This window comes from Felis catus, chromosome E3 (genome assembly GCF_018350175.1).
Source record: "Felis catus isolate Fca126 chromosome E3, F.catus_Fca126_mat1.0, whole genome shotgun sequence".
In the NCBI taxonomy this organism is placed as follows: Eukaryota; Metazoa; Chordata; class Mammalia; order Carnivora; family Felidae; genus Felis; species Felis catus.
In genome coordinates, this window is record NC_058383.1 from 39303085 (window position 1) to 39316363 (window position 13279).

The 13279-nt window shown below is 62.4% G+C and overlaps 2 protein-coding genes across 4 annotated transcripts; one reads left to right on the top strand and one right to left on the bottom strand.

The window, feature by feature from the left end:
• The first annotated feature begins 402 nt into the window (after positions 1 to 402).
• On the top strand, positions 403 to 9510 carry ECI1 (enoyl-CoA delta isomerase 1). 3 transcript variants are annotated; one of them, XM_045047517.1, is made up of 7 exons: positions 403 to 563; positions 778 to 891; positions 3272 to 3399; positions 6268 to 6414; positions 7272 to 7393; positions 7481 to 7659; positions 8139 to 8540. In XM_045047517.1, exons 1-7 carry the CDS (start codon positions 512 to 514, stop codon positions 8264 to 8266), a joined length of 870 nt encoding a protein of 289 aa, XP_044903452.1. In that variant the 5' UTR covers positions 403 to 511; the 3' UTR covers positions 8267 to 8540. The 3 variants fall into 3 exon arrangements, with proteins under 3 accessions (XP_044903452.1, XP_003998986.3, XP_044903453.1); XM_003998937.6 differs by lacking the exon at positions 8139 to 8540 and adding an exon at positions 9013 to 9510 and having other exon boundaries at positions 404 to 563; XM_045047518.1 differs by lacking the exons at positions 403 to 563; positions 778 to 891; positions 8139 to 8540 and adding exons at positions 1290 to 1404; positions 9013 to 9510.
• Positions 9511 to 10344: 834 nt separating this feature from the next.
• DNASE1L2 (deoxyribonuclease 1 like 2) lies at positions 10345 to 13234 on the bottom strand. Its single transcript, XM_045047519.1, has 7 exons — positions 12108 to 13234; positions 11927 to 12015; positions 11750 to 11833; positions 11568 to 11668; positions 11377 to 11489; positions 11030 to 11281; positions 10345 to 10673 (listed from the first exon to the last, which is right to left on the bottom strand). Exons 1-7 carry the CDS (start codon positions 12480 to 12482, stop codon positions 10620 to 10622), a joined length of 1068 nt encoding a protein of 355 aa, XP_044903454.1. The 5' UTR covers positions 12483 to 13234; the 3' UTR covers positions 10345 to 10619.
• Between the last annotated feature and the right edge of the window lie 45 nt (positions 13235 to 13279).

Genomic DNA, 13279 nt, shown 5'->3' on the forward strand with positions numbered 1-13279 from the left:
GGCACCCTTTTTAGTCCTCGGGCTCTGCAGGGGGGCGGTTTTGAGAAATGACCCTGGCGTAATCCGCTTGCCTTTGTTGCGCCTGCTGGGATGGCTGGGGCTGCTACCCGCAAAGGCCCTTATGGCCTCAAGCTCACGACCGACTCCGGGACTCACACGCTCCCTGAGTCGTGCAGTCACCCCACCCCCCATCCGCAGCTGTCGCTGCCTTGACCGTAGCTTTGGTTGGTGGGCAGCGCGGGAAGCGTGCCAGCCTCCCAGGGGTTCAGACGTGGGTGGAGGCGAGCGCGGTGGCCTCCGGGTTTGTGAGGAGAGTTCGTCCCAGACAGGGGCCCACGCCAGCCCTCCTGCCGCCGCCACCCAGCGTCACTGCGGCGCTCCCCCAACTCTCCTGCTAACCACTGTCTCCCGGCAGTGCCCCGCCCTCGACACCGGATGCGCCAAGTGGGGCGGGGCTGCTGGAGGCGGGGCGTGGGCCAGGGCGGCCAGACCCCAACGTGGCCTGGTCAAGATGGCGCTGATGGTCGGAGCGCGCGTCCTGGCTCGCAACCTGCTCCGCCCGTGTGCGTGACTCCGGGGGGCTGGAGTTGGGGGGTGCGGGGCAGCAGGGGTCCGGGGAGCCGGGAGGGGGGCCGGAGGAGACAGGGGCCCCGGACCCGAGGGAGCTGGGGGGGGCGGGATTGGGGACAGGGAGGTGCCGGGGACCTCAGGGAGCTGGAGGCAGCCGGGGAGCTGACTGGGGTCCGGGGCTAACGGGCCTCGCGCTGTCGTTCGTAGGGTCCCGGCTGCCGCACGCGGTTCCCGGGCGGACGGGTCCGGCCGCCGGCGGCGGGGACGGTGTGCGGTGTTTCGGAAGCCCTCGGGTGCTGGTGGAGACGGACCCGGCGAAAGGTAAGCGCTCCTGCGTCTGCACGTTCGGGCGAGGGCGCCTACGCCGGGCCCCGCCGGCTGGGCTTTCCCTGGCTCGGCCCGCCCCGGGGCCTGGAGGACTCGAAGCAGGGGTGCCACGCCGTCCCACGCCCGCTCCCTCCTCGCCCGCCGCTTGTCTTCCTGACCGCGGCTCCTGGGGACCCCTGAAGGCCATTGGAGATCAAGCCCTGTACGAAGACCGTTTCTGTTGCGTTCAAAGCTTAAAGGTCATCAGCCCACGTGCTTTTCCCCAGTTCATTATGAAGATGAAAGTGTTTTGGTTTGTAAAGTTTGAGGGGTATGCTCCTCCATCTAAACTCTTCAGGTGGAAATTGAAAATAATGGAAGTCTTTTAGAGTAAAGTAATTTTTTTTTTTTTTTTTTTTTATTCTGGCATGGCACAGGACCTAGCAGATGGTTTACTAATTAAAGCCAGGAGCCACCTCCCACCCCCATCAGAGCCTCTGGGAAAACTCTCCAAAAGGGACAGAAAAGGTAGAAGAAGCACCCTTGAGTTTTCTCTACCTGAGAATGTTCCCGACCTGGGTCCTGAGAAGGCTTGCAGCCAGGGCTGGGCCTACTTGCAGGTTTTGGGGACACGCTGTGCTCAGGCCTACGAGAGGAGCTGGGGGGCTGCTGTGGTTGGGGGGCTGCGGCCTCAGCCCACCTCCCCCGCAACCTGGATTCGCCCCAGGTCCTCTGTGTCAACTCATGGACACCTTTACCCTCTCCCCTGAGTGTCCTTGATTCTGCTGGACCGGGCTCTATAAAAATCCAGTCAGCCTCAAAAACTTCCCTCTGAACCAAGTTCAGGGAGCTTGCTTCTGGGAATTTGGATCGCTTGTACGTTCCTGTAGCTGGTTAGTAAGTAACCTCTCCCTCAGAAGCCGGAGGTCTCAAAACAGCCTGTTTGTCTTCAGGACTTGGTTCTCACTCCTAGAGGACTGTTTACGTTGACCGTCTGAAGATTTCTAAGGTCCTGACCAGGGGAATGTAGCCTAAATGAACGGAGGCCCTTCGAAAGCCCTTGGGGTCTGTCCTTGGGCCAGGTAGCCAGAACAGATGGCCTCAGCTGGCCCAGGCTGGTGGCTGCCCTGTCCCAAGTGCTGGTCTGCCCCCCCCCCCCCGGCCTCCCCCGCTGCTGGCAGGACGCACAAGTGGATCGTGGAGAATTTAAGAACGTCAGCCCGCCAACATGTTTAGCAAGAACCAGAACCCCCAGTGCAGTTCCTCCTTCATATCCGGTCTTAGAGTCTGCTCGCTCACTCCTCAGGAAAGTAAGGCCATCTTCTACTCCCCTGGGGACAGAGGACTGGCATCTGGAGGAACAAGATAAACAGACAGATATTTGCTCATGAACGTTCACGGCCGCAGTAGTCACAAGACTCTCAAGGTGGAAGGGACCCAGTGTCCACCAGCACACGAACAGATACAGTGCGGTCCACACGTGTGCAGGGAGACACTGGGCCTCAGAAAGCGGGGGGACATTGACCCAGCGGCACAGGCCGGCCTGGGGAACGCGGTGCTCAGTGAAAGGAGCCACACATAAAAGGTTGTGTGCTTCCATGCACACGAAACGTCCAGAGTAGATGGGTCCGTAGAGGCAGAAAGTAGACACTCAGTGGCCAGGGGCCGGGGAGGAGCGGGAACTGCTCGTGGGCGCAGGGTCCTGTGTGGGATAGAAATGCCCGGCAATTAGATCGTGGTAGCATTGGGACACTGTACATGTCCCTATAGACCTGGACTGCCCGCTTTCATTTATTTATTTATTTTTTAATGTTTATTTTTGAGAGAGAGACAGAGCAGAAGCAGGGGAGGGGCAGAGTGAGAGGGAGACACAGAATCGGAAGCAGGCTCCAGGCTCTGAGCTGTCAGCACAGAGCCCAAGGCGGGGCTCGAACTCACGAACCGTGAGGTCATGACCTGAGCCGAAGTCGGACGCTCAACCGATGGAGCCACCCAGGCGCCCCGTGGACTGTCCACTTTTAAATAGTTAATTTACGTTAGGTGAATCTCACTTGCATTTGAAAAACCAAAACCGGGGTGCCTGGGTGGCTCCGTCGCTTGAGCGTCCTGACTTCGGCTCAGGTCATGATCTCGAGATGGGAGTCCAAGCCCCGCATGGGGCTTCGTGCCGACGGTGCAGAGCCTGCTTAGGATTCTCTCTTTCCCTCTCTGCCCTTCCCCCACACGCACATACAAGCTGGCTCGCTCTCTCAAATAAATAAACTTAACCAATTTTAATAACCAAAAGTTAAAAATGAAAACTGTCGCTTCCCATGGCCAGGTTGAGGGTGCGGGATGGTTGGGTGTGCTTTTCCAGTCCTGGGTGTGAGCTTTCTCCTCTTCATTTTCAAACTAGGGGTCGCCGTGATAAAGTTGAAGAACCCCCCGGTGAACAGCCTCAGCCTGGAGGTGCTGACGGAGTTTGTCATCAGCCTGGAGAAACTGGAAAACGACAAGACCTTCCGAGGCGTCATCTTGACTTCGGTGGGTGCTCGTTGGTTCCCCGAGTTCCGATCACGGCAGGAACCTGCTGCGAGGTCACGTCCACACGTCACATGCTGTAGAATGACCAGGTAGACCCGGATGCCGGTGCCACCAGGGACCCTAGTCCTGGGCCTGGTCCAGGGGGGCCCCCAGTGGTCCTGGCATGCTGTGGGCAGATGGCTCCCCCCAGAGCACCGCGACCTCTGCCCCAGTCCGGCCCCAGGCCGGACTGTGGGGAGAGCCTCAGTGCCCTGCAGTCGGGCCAGAACTCAGGGGAGGGCAGTGAATTGTCTGCAGGGGTGGCCTGGAGCCCGCGCTGATTGGTGACGGGTAGTCCACCAGGATATCCTGTTGGCGGTGGAGCCACTAGGCGTGTTCCCTGGTGGCCACGCTCCCTCGTTCCCCTTCGCCTGGGCCTTAGAGTCAAGTTCTCAGAGGGCAGATTTTCCCTTCTGAATTCTCTAGGGAACCTTGGTGTTGCCTCCAAGAGCCGACAGATGCTGCTGTTTAATGACATCTGTGGGAGGGGTGTCACCGGTGAGGCCGGGGAGGGGGCGGTCCTCGGCTTGGGCCGGGTAGACCCCATAGACCGACAGGATCGGGGGCCACGCCGGCTCCGGCAGCCCCACCTACTTTGCCAGGAGAGGAAGTAGATGGGAGCGCGGCCTGATGTAACAAGCCCTTCGTCGTGTCAGGAAGAGTCCTGAAGTCGCCTTTTGAGTTGCGGGGAGCCTCCGCATGAGTGTCTCCCAGTAGAAGGGCCACCGTTCTACAGAGACCAGTGAGGACGTCTTGTCGCACCATTGTTAAAGGCAGAGGGTCGCGGTCTCTTCCGGGCAAGGCTTGGCACGTCCACTGGGCACGCGCCTGCTTTCCTTGAACCCTCAGCCGGTCCTGGGTGTGACCTGGTGTTGGTCCAGCTCTGAGCTCTCGGGGTGGGTCTGATGCACACACCAGGGGAGTCCCGTGGAGTGGCCCCCCGGGGAAGAGGGTGGCGCTCCAGGGGCAGGGCTGGCGCTCGTGGGCATGGGTCACTGTGACAGTTGAGGCTGACCTGTCTGGACGTGTTGCAGTTCCCTGGGAGTGTTTTGCTCGGGAAAATTTCTGAAAATATTCCCTTCGGGAAGTTTCACAGCGTGATTGATCATGCCAGGAAACGAGAGCTGGGAAGACCCATGACCTCTGTCCCTCGACAACAAAGCGGGGCTCCGTGCGGCCCCCCCCCCCCGCCCCGGTCTCAAAGCGGCACGGCCCCCGGGGGATGGGGAGCCGGCGTGTGTCCCTCCAAAGCCCACATTGTCCCCGGGACTGTGTCATCTTACAAATGTGTCTCCGTGTGTCTTCGGCTGGGTGCCTACTGTGTCTGCAGCACAAGGCCTGCCCAGTGGGCCCTCAGCAGATGACGGTGCGACCTGACGCTGCTCTTGTGGGGACACACGATAGAGGCCGCACACGAGGGCTCGCGACAACAGCAGCGCGTTTTTCTCCGCTCTCCTGGAGCGTCCCTCTCCACTTCTTGCAGCTGCTGCCGGGTCCTGGCACCCCTGTATCCCGCCTCCTCCACCCCGGGTCTCTGTGTCCACGTTTCCCTCCCCTTAGAAGGACCCCTGCTCTCACGTGGTCTCACGTTGGTCACATCTGCGAAGACCCTGTTTTGAAGACAGTCACGCTCGTGGGCACTGGGGGTAAAGGCAGACACGGTTCGGCCCGCTGCAGACGTGCTGCCGAGTCCCAGATCACAGCCCGTCCGGTCCGTCTGGCGGGGCGAGCCCCCGTCAGCATGACCTCGGTGTCTCTCCCGCAGCCACGAGCTTTCCTCAAGCGTCCGGACCGTGGGCGCCCTCTTCCCCGCCACGTGCAGATGATCTGCGTGGGGTATTTGGAGGGCGGGGAGGGGTGCCCGCGTTCGGCATTGGTTAGGGAAGGAGGCACGCGCTCAGAGCAGGGGCAGCCCTGCCCCCACCGCCACCCTGTCCCCAGGGCGCCTGTGACAGCCAGGTCACGCTGGCACGCGGCCTAGGGAGACGACAGGTCGGCCTCCAAGCGTCTGCGTGCACAGGTCCACGTGGAATTGCACCCTGCACACGAGCTTGGTCCTGTTGCTTAACGTGAGGACGCGGAGACGTCGCCTGTGACCGTCCCGTACTTCACGTGTCGGTAACAGGTCACTTCAGCCCCGGACACGCTCCAACCATGGGAACATCTCATTCACTTAGAAACGTTGTGACCACGCGACGGCCCCGCGTGGTGGCCACGGAGCGGCCCCGCCCCGCCTCTGGGCCGGCAGTGTTTGCTGGAAAGCCGCGCCGTGCTGGCGGTCCCCTGTGTCTGCTTCCCCTGCTCTGTGGCGGCTGTGGCGGGACCTGGGGCGTCCACACGGGACCCACGGCCTTCTAGGCCAGACTTTTGTCTCGTGCGTGACCACCCAGGGCAGAGTTCTGGCTCCTCAACTCATTGCTGTCCCTTCCCGTCCTGGCTTGCTTCTGACGGCAGCACCTCCCGGCCTGCGCTGGCGTCCGCGGCGTTCTTGACCTTGAGGGTAAATCAGAACGTGTGCCCCCTCCGGGCCTCTGAGTTCCCCTGCCCGGGACAGCACTCGCAGCCGTGCCCAGAGCCCGCTGTTTATGTTCCTGGGGGAGCACCCGACCCTGCCTGCCTGTTTTGCCTTTTCCCATTTGAAACTGGAAAGTAGGAGGAGCTAAGTCCGAGGGAGGTCCCAGCCTCGGCTCCTGGGGGCCTGATCCTGCCACCTTGAACATGACCTCGCCCCCACTGTGTCTTGAGCGCCTGTGGGCTCCCGGGCCCCAGGAACGGGTTGCTGCCAGGAGATGGACGGTGACGGGGCCCCTGGCTCCTTCACTCCGTTAGGACTGCCCCGGGATCTTCTCGGCTGGCCTGGACCTGACGGAGATGTGCGGGAAGAGCCAAGCGCACTATGCCGAGTACTGGAGGGCCGTGCAGGAGCTGTGGCTGCGGCTCTACCTGTCCAACCTGGTGCTGATTGCTGCCATCAACGTGAGTGTCCCCACTCCTGAGTGGCCTCGCTGGCTCACCAGAGCCAGCCCAGCGCACGGGGGGGCATGAAGAGCTCCTGTCCTTGGGAAGGCTGGGAAGGGAACAGTTGGGGGAGACCCTCGGATGTGCACAGGGGAGCCTCCGCTGCAGACAGGCGTGACCTGGTGACGGGGTACTTCGCGGGGCGGGGGCAGGGACCAGGGCACGTGGTCGACGCGGCCCAGCAGGAGGGCTTGTATAGGGAGAGGGGCTTGAGGAGGGGATCAGATTCACATCTGGGAACATCGTTCCTGTCTGCCCTCGAGAAGGTAGGGGCTGTTCACGCTCAGGAACCGGTGTGCCTGAAGACAGGGGACACCCCAGGTGAGGTGCCAGAAGGGTCTGAGCCAGGGGACGGGAGGGTGGCGAGAGTCAGGACGACCCACGAGGCGCGTGACAGCCGACGGCAGCTTGCCGTCTCTGTTCAAGGCAGTGCGGTGCGTGAGATGAGGGCGGTGTGAGTTTGGGGTTCCCAGGACATCCCGCTGGGGATGGCGATGGGTCCCGTGGGCCGTGACAGGTTGTGACCACTCCGGCCGGATGCTAGTTTGGCGTTTTAGCATCCGGACCGAAGCCGTGAAAAGAAAGACGGCTTGCCACCCAGACAGGAGGGAGATTTTCTGGCCCCCGAGAGCTGGTGGCCCTACGAGGTGACGGGGCTGACGGGCAAGCCCGAGTCCGTGTGGTGCACGGCCAGCCCAGCCGGTGTGGGTGCAGCACCCCGGGGGCGCACACCCACCGTGGGACCTGGCTCTCCGGAGCGCGGTCGGGATGCGCCCCCGCAGCACCAGAGCCAGACGGCGCATCTTCCCCCGCAGGGAGTCAGCCCTGCGGGAGGCTGCTTGATCAACCTCACCTGTGACTACCGCGTCCTGGCGGACAACCCCAAGTACAACATCGGGCTGAACGAGACTCTGCTGGGCATCGTCGCCCCCTTCTGGTAAGGCCGGGGGCTGGGCCCGCACTCCGCTCTGCCCTGGGCGAGCCCGTCTGCCTGGGAGCCTCCAGCAAGCGAATTGTGTTCCAGGTTTAAAGACACCCTGGTGAACACCGTCGGCCACCGCATGGCAGAGCGCGCCCTGCAGCTGGGGCTGCTCTTCCCGCCCGCGGAGGCCCTGCGGGTGGGCATCGTAGACCAGGTGGTGCCCGAGGACCAAGTGCACAGCACGGCACTGTCGGTGATGGCCCAGTGGCTGGCCATTCCAGGTGAGGGGCACAGGGAGGGGCTGCAGGTGTGCGCACCGACGGGCGAGCCTCCCCCCGCCACGGCCGGATGCTCTGGTGAGACCAGAGCCTTCACGCCAAGGTGCTCCGTGCAAGTCGTGGACGTGCCATTTATAAGAGCAGACTTAGTGTCCTGAGGTCACTGTAACAGATGACCCCGAGGTGGGAGGAGGTGCTTAAAACAACAAAATGTGTTCTCAAAGTCAGCAGACCAGGAGACCAAAATCAGTGTTGGGGCAGGGCGGTGCTCTCTCCAGAGGCCCTAGGGGAGGCTCCTTCCTGCCACTGGGGGCTCCAGATATTCCTTGGCTTGTAGATGCGTCGCGCCCAGCTCCGCTTTCCCCTTTCCCCTTCACATGGCCTCCAGTTGCACACCCCCCCCCTTTCTCCTCTTAGGACGTTTGTGGCATTTAGGGCCCACCCTAAAACCCACGATGACCTCATTCCATCTACCTCCACAGAAACCCCTTTCCAAATAAGGCCACAGGCACAGATTCTAGAGCTGCGCTGTGGACTTGTATGGATCTTTTGGGGGGTCCACTGTTCAACCCACTGCACAAGTAGAAACAGCCTGCGTGTCCGTTTATAGAAATAGGGCTGGTGACGTCAGCTGTGACGGAGCCCGGAGGTCAGCGGACCGTGTCTAAAGGGCCGGGTGGATCTTCAGCCTGGTGGGTCAGTGTCCGCCACACTGTGGTGTCGGAGCACGGAGGCCGCCAGAGCCCGTGTGTGTTCAGTAGAACGGGCGCCCCTGATACCTAAATTTCATATAATCTTCACGTGTCCCAAAAATGTCTTTTTTTCAGTTCTTTTTTTCCAATTATATAAAAATGTAAAAACCGGGGCACCTTGGTGGCTCAGTAGGTTAAGCGTCCGACTCTTGATCTCAGCTCAGGGTCTCGAGCTCAGGGTCGTGCGTTCAAGCCCCACGTTGGGCTCTGCCGTGGGTGTGAAGCCTACTTTAAAAAAAAAAAAAAAAAAAGGAGAAACGATTCTTAGCTCACGGGCCACGGGGGCCAGGTTTGCTGACCCCTGACACAGACACACGGCTACATGCTGTGCCGCTGTTATTTACGTCGTAAGAGAACCTGTAGTGGAGGGAAACTATCCCCCATAGTATACTTGAGTGAGAATAACAGGATAAAAGGCAAGGCACCCTGGATGTTTTTCAAGGAAATGGGTAGGCAGTGGGGAACAGGTGATTTTCATTTTTTTCTTTGCTTAGTTGTATTTTCTCAGTGTCCTGGCAGAGCTTCTGTTGGAAGTCTCTCGGAAAGGTTGGGCACGATACGACCGTCTTGGGGTGGGTTCTCACACACGGACCCCTTTCTGTAGACCACGCTCGACAGCTGACCAAGAATCTGATGCGCAAGCCCACAGCCGACCGCCTGGTCAAACAGCGCGACGCGGACATCCAGTACTTCCTCCAGTTCATCTCCAGGGACTCCATCCAAAAGTCCCTGCGCGTGTACTTAGACAAGCTCAGACAGAAGAAAGGCTAGGGTCCGGGCCGCGCACGCGGGGTTTGCACCACATGTGGCCTTCTGGGGGCCCTCTTCTTCCAGTAGGTTTTAAGCAAGGTATTTTCCGATTTCAAGGTACTTTCAGCTCTTGGTCTCGCTGGTCTGTTCCTGGTAGCTAGTATCCCAAGGCCACTGCCCCCCAAGAGCGCCTTTTCCGCCTGGCAAGTGGGCACGGCGGATCGGGGGGCGGCATCTCTGTTGGGGAACCGTGAACTGGCAGGAGGGGCAGTGCAGGATTCAGCGACATCGCTGCTGAATGTCCCCTTTCCCCGAGCAGAAGTGTGAATAAAGTCCTCACGTTGTCCCGTAACTGGCTGCCCGGCCGCCTGACTGCTAGGGGCACGTGACCAGCCCGGTGTGGGCCGGTGAGCCGCACGGGACCCCCAGAGGAAAGCACTCTGGCCACCCCATCTGCCTGTTTGCGTGGAGGGGGCACAAAGGTTCAGAGACCGGGTGCTTGGGAAGCAGGGAGGGGTGAGCCCGTCTGTGCCACAAGCGCCCCGGCCTTACTTTAGAAAGGTGACCTGAGAAAAAGTCACGCGGGCTCTTGAAGCAAACGTATGTCCTCCACACAGTTCAGGCCAGTTCCCAAAGTTGCCAAACGTGAGATGTTTCCCAAACCAGCAACCTCCCTGGGCCTGTCAGTCTCACCCTGTCCCCCATTCATGCTCGTTCCCGATCCTGATCCACAGGCCACAGTTCTCCCCAAGTCTTTGTCCAGCCCAGGGCTCCTGAGAAGGAACCCGCCCCGCCTGGGCGAGGCGTCCTGCCTGCTCGCCCCTGAGGGAGAGAGAGGGCGGCAGGGACTGTGAGGTTGGCCCTGTCAGCACTGCCCGCATGTGTGTGTGTGTGTGTGTGTGTGTGTGTGTGTGTGTGTGTGTCCCCAGCTGCGCTCAGCACGAGTCCTCGGACGCATTTACGGTTGGCACGGAGGGAAAGCAAGCACACTCGGGAGCTGCATTCTAGAGCCTGGTCTGGAGGGCGTCAGTTCCCAGCAGGGTGTGACACGGGTGGGCCGGGCCATCCCTGTTCCCCTAGAGGGCTGGGACCTGGGACCCACTGGGCTGCAGCACCAAAGTCTGGGCCTCACAGGGGTGGAGTCCTAAGAAAGGACACGGAGGCCTTGAAGCCGACCATTGTGTGGTCCTGGCTAAGCGCTCACTCCCGTTTATTGAGCACAGCCACGCGCCCGGCACCCTGTAGGTGCTCCTCACAAGGAGGAGAGATGTCGTAGCCCATTTTACAGATGGGGAGACAGGCTGAGTGGGCCTGTGATGTGTCCACAGCCTCTTGTCCAGCCAGCCCTGCCCCACGGCTTGCTGGGGCTTGGCCAGCCATCCGGAAGGAGATCTGTGGGGGCCAGAGTCCTCCTCAGGTCGAGTCTGGAGGCAGCGGGCCCTGACCAGGCCTTGAAGGTTTTCAGTGGGACTTCAGGGTCACCTCCACAGGAAAATGGTCACTGATGGCAAGGGCCTGGAGGGAGAGGAAGTGGGGCCTGCTGGGCAGCCTCTCCTCCCTTGCAGGCTCCACCCCCTCCACCTCCCACCCCTCCACACCCCCACACCCCGCCCCGGGGGGGGGGGGGGGGCCGCGGGCATCTACAGACCACTGTGCTGCCTGCAGGTGGCATGGGGCACGGACTGGGGACCCCACTCCAGAAGAGGCCAAGGGCATCTCCTCCCGCCATCCCACAATTGTTCCTTTCGGCTAGAACTGAGCCCCTAAGGGTGCTTCCGAGACACTAGTGCGGGGAGGGGCGCCCCCGGCCCTGGGCAGCAAGACACTGGCCACCCCCACACCCGTCAGTTCCCCCCCCCCCCCACGCCCACCTGAGTCTGGTCCAGGCCGAACTCCTCCTGGAAGTCGTGCACAGCGGCCGACTGGGGCTTCAGGCTCCTGCGCAGGCGGGCGCCGCACACCACGATGCGGTCGTAGGCGCAGTCCGAGTTGCCCACCGTGGTGTCCGCGCTGTCCGGGATGAGCCACTTGAAGACCTCGCTGCTGCGCAGGCGGATTGCCGGCCAGTCCTGCGCCCTCACGTAGCTGCAGTCCGCATTGAAGTCGCCCAAGAACAGCAAGTCCTGCGGGGCCGCGAAGCCGGGGCTGAGCCCGCGAGAGGGACGCGCCCCCCACCCCCACCCCGGACGCGCCCGCTGGGGGCGGGAGCGGGACTTACGTCGGTGCCCCATTTGTCGATCACGTCCAGGTACACGTCGTAGAGAGCGTCGATCTCCGCCACGGCCTGGTGCGGCGCCGCGTGCAGCGGGATCAGCACGAGCTCCCCGGCAGCTGCGGAAGGCGCGTGTCAGAAGCGGGGGTGGGGCGGGGCGGGGGCGGGGCCGCGGAAGGGGAGGGGCGGGGCCTTACCCGAGCCGGGGGCGGAGAACTTGACCACGAAAGGTTCCCGGCTGAAGGCGTCCTCCGGGTCCGGGTACTGGTACGTGTCCACCACCGACACCGCGTCCTTCCTGGGGGAAGGAGACTGGTGGTGGCGCTGAGCCGGCCCCCTCCTGCCCTGCGCGCCCAGGCCCCGCCGCCCCGCCCCTCACCTGTAGACGAAAAGGTACATTTCTTTGTACTGGTCCCGACCCAGGGGCTCGCTGCTCACGAAGCTGTACTCGTGCCTGGACAGGCTGCGGAGACAAGGGCCAGGCCCGCGGTCAAGTCACCCGCCGGGCCCTGCGAGCCCGGCCTGGACTCCGAACGCTGGACCCTGTCCCCCGCACCTGTTGATCTGCTCCATGAGCGCGGACACGGCGCTCAGGTCCGGGTCTCGCACCTCCTGCACCAGCGTGATGTCATAGCCAGCCACGATCTGGGGGAGGGACCGGCAGGTGCGGGGTCACGCGCCGGCGGAATCACCGGAGAAGCCCAGCTGTGGCCCCGCCTCCCGGCCCCTGGCCTCACTTGCGCAATGACACCGCCGCAGGCTGGGTCCGACACTTTGCTGTCGCCAAAGCTCTGGATGTTGAAGGCTCCGATGCGCAGCGCCGCGGCCCCGGCGGCCCCCAGCGCCCAGAGCGCGGCCATTAGGGCGCGGAACCCACCCATGGCGCGGAGCGGGCGGCTGGGAGTGACAGAGACGCTCCTGAGCTCGAATCTGGAGTCAGACACACCAAGCCGCCCCTCTCCGCCCCAGCCCCGGGGCCACGGGGGCCGGTGAGAACGCTTGACACAGAGGTTCCCTGCGTCTCCATGTCTCCCCAGTGGTGCACTAGGCTTACCGTGGCCCTTCTCCATCGTAGGGAAACTGAGCCCCAAATACAAGCACCCCATTCCCATCCAGCCCCCTGGTCAGCCCAGTCCTCCCCAGCCACGGCACCCCCACACAGGCCGACTCCATCACTCACCTGGGATGCGGATGGGGCAGCAGCCGAGGCTCAGGATCTAGGTCAGAGATCCAGGCTGGGGGTGTGTCTGTGGCACAACACAGACTCCTTGCTTGGTGGGGCAGCAGTTCTGGTGCCAGGGCTCAGGCGGGTATTTGAGGCCCTGGTCCAGGGAGGGGCTGGACTGCTCTGGGTCCGCCCCCTCAATGAAGTTGGACGCTGGAACTCCTGGTGGCCGGTCCCAGGGAGAGCCCTGACGGCCAGGTGGCAGGGGCATCCACCCTGGGCCTGCTCTGGTGCCCCCAAGCCCATCAGAAGCGGGACTCCGCAGACTCTGACCGCCTCCCAGCACCATGTCAGGACTGGATAAGAGGGTCAGCCATCCAAGGTCCAGTCCTTGTTCCTGTCCTCCCCCCACCCCCCAAAACTAGGTCATCCAAAATCTCCCGCCTTCAGTGGCACCTTCTGGGAAAACAACGCAGTGCAGGCCTGTCCCCCCACACGCTGTCACCTCAAGGGAAAAAGCCTTGGTCCCCTGTCCCAACAGACAGCACCAGGGCCGGAGGCGGGGAAACGGCATCCCCTTCCACCCACCTGGGGGGGGGGCTCAGGAAGCTGGAGTCACGACTCCCACTGGGCAGGGCAGCAGGAGGAGGCTGCCTGTCCACATGCCAGTGACACCCACACACCGCCAAGGTGCCGCCAGCCCCTCCGGAGCCCTGGGCGGGGCGGCCTGGCATGAGAGTCCAG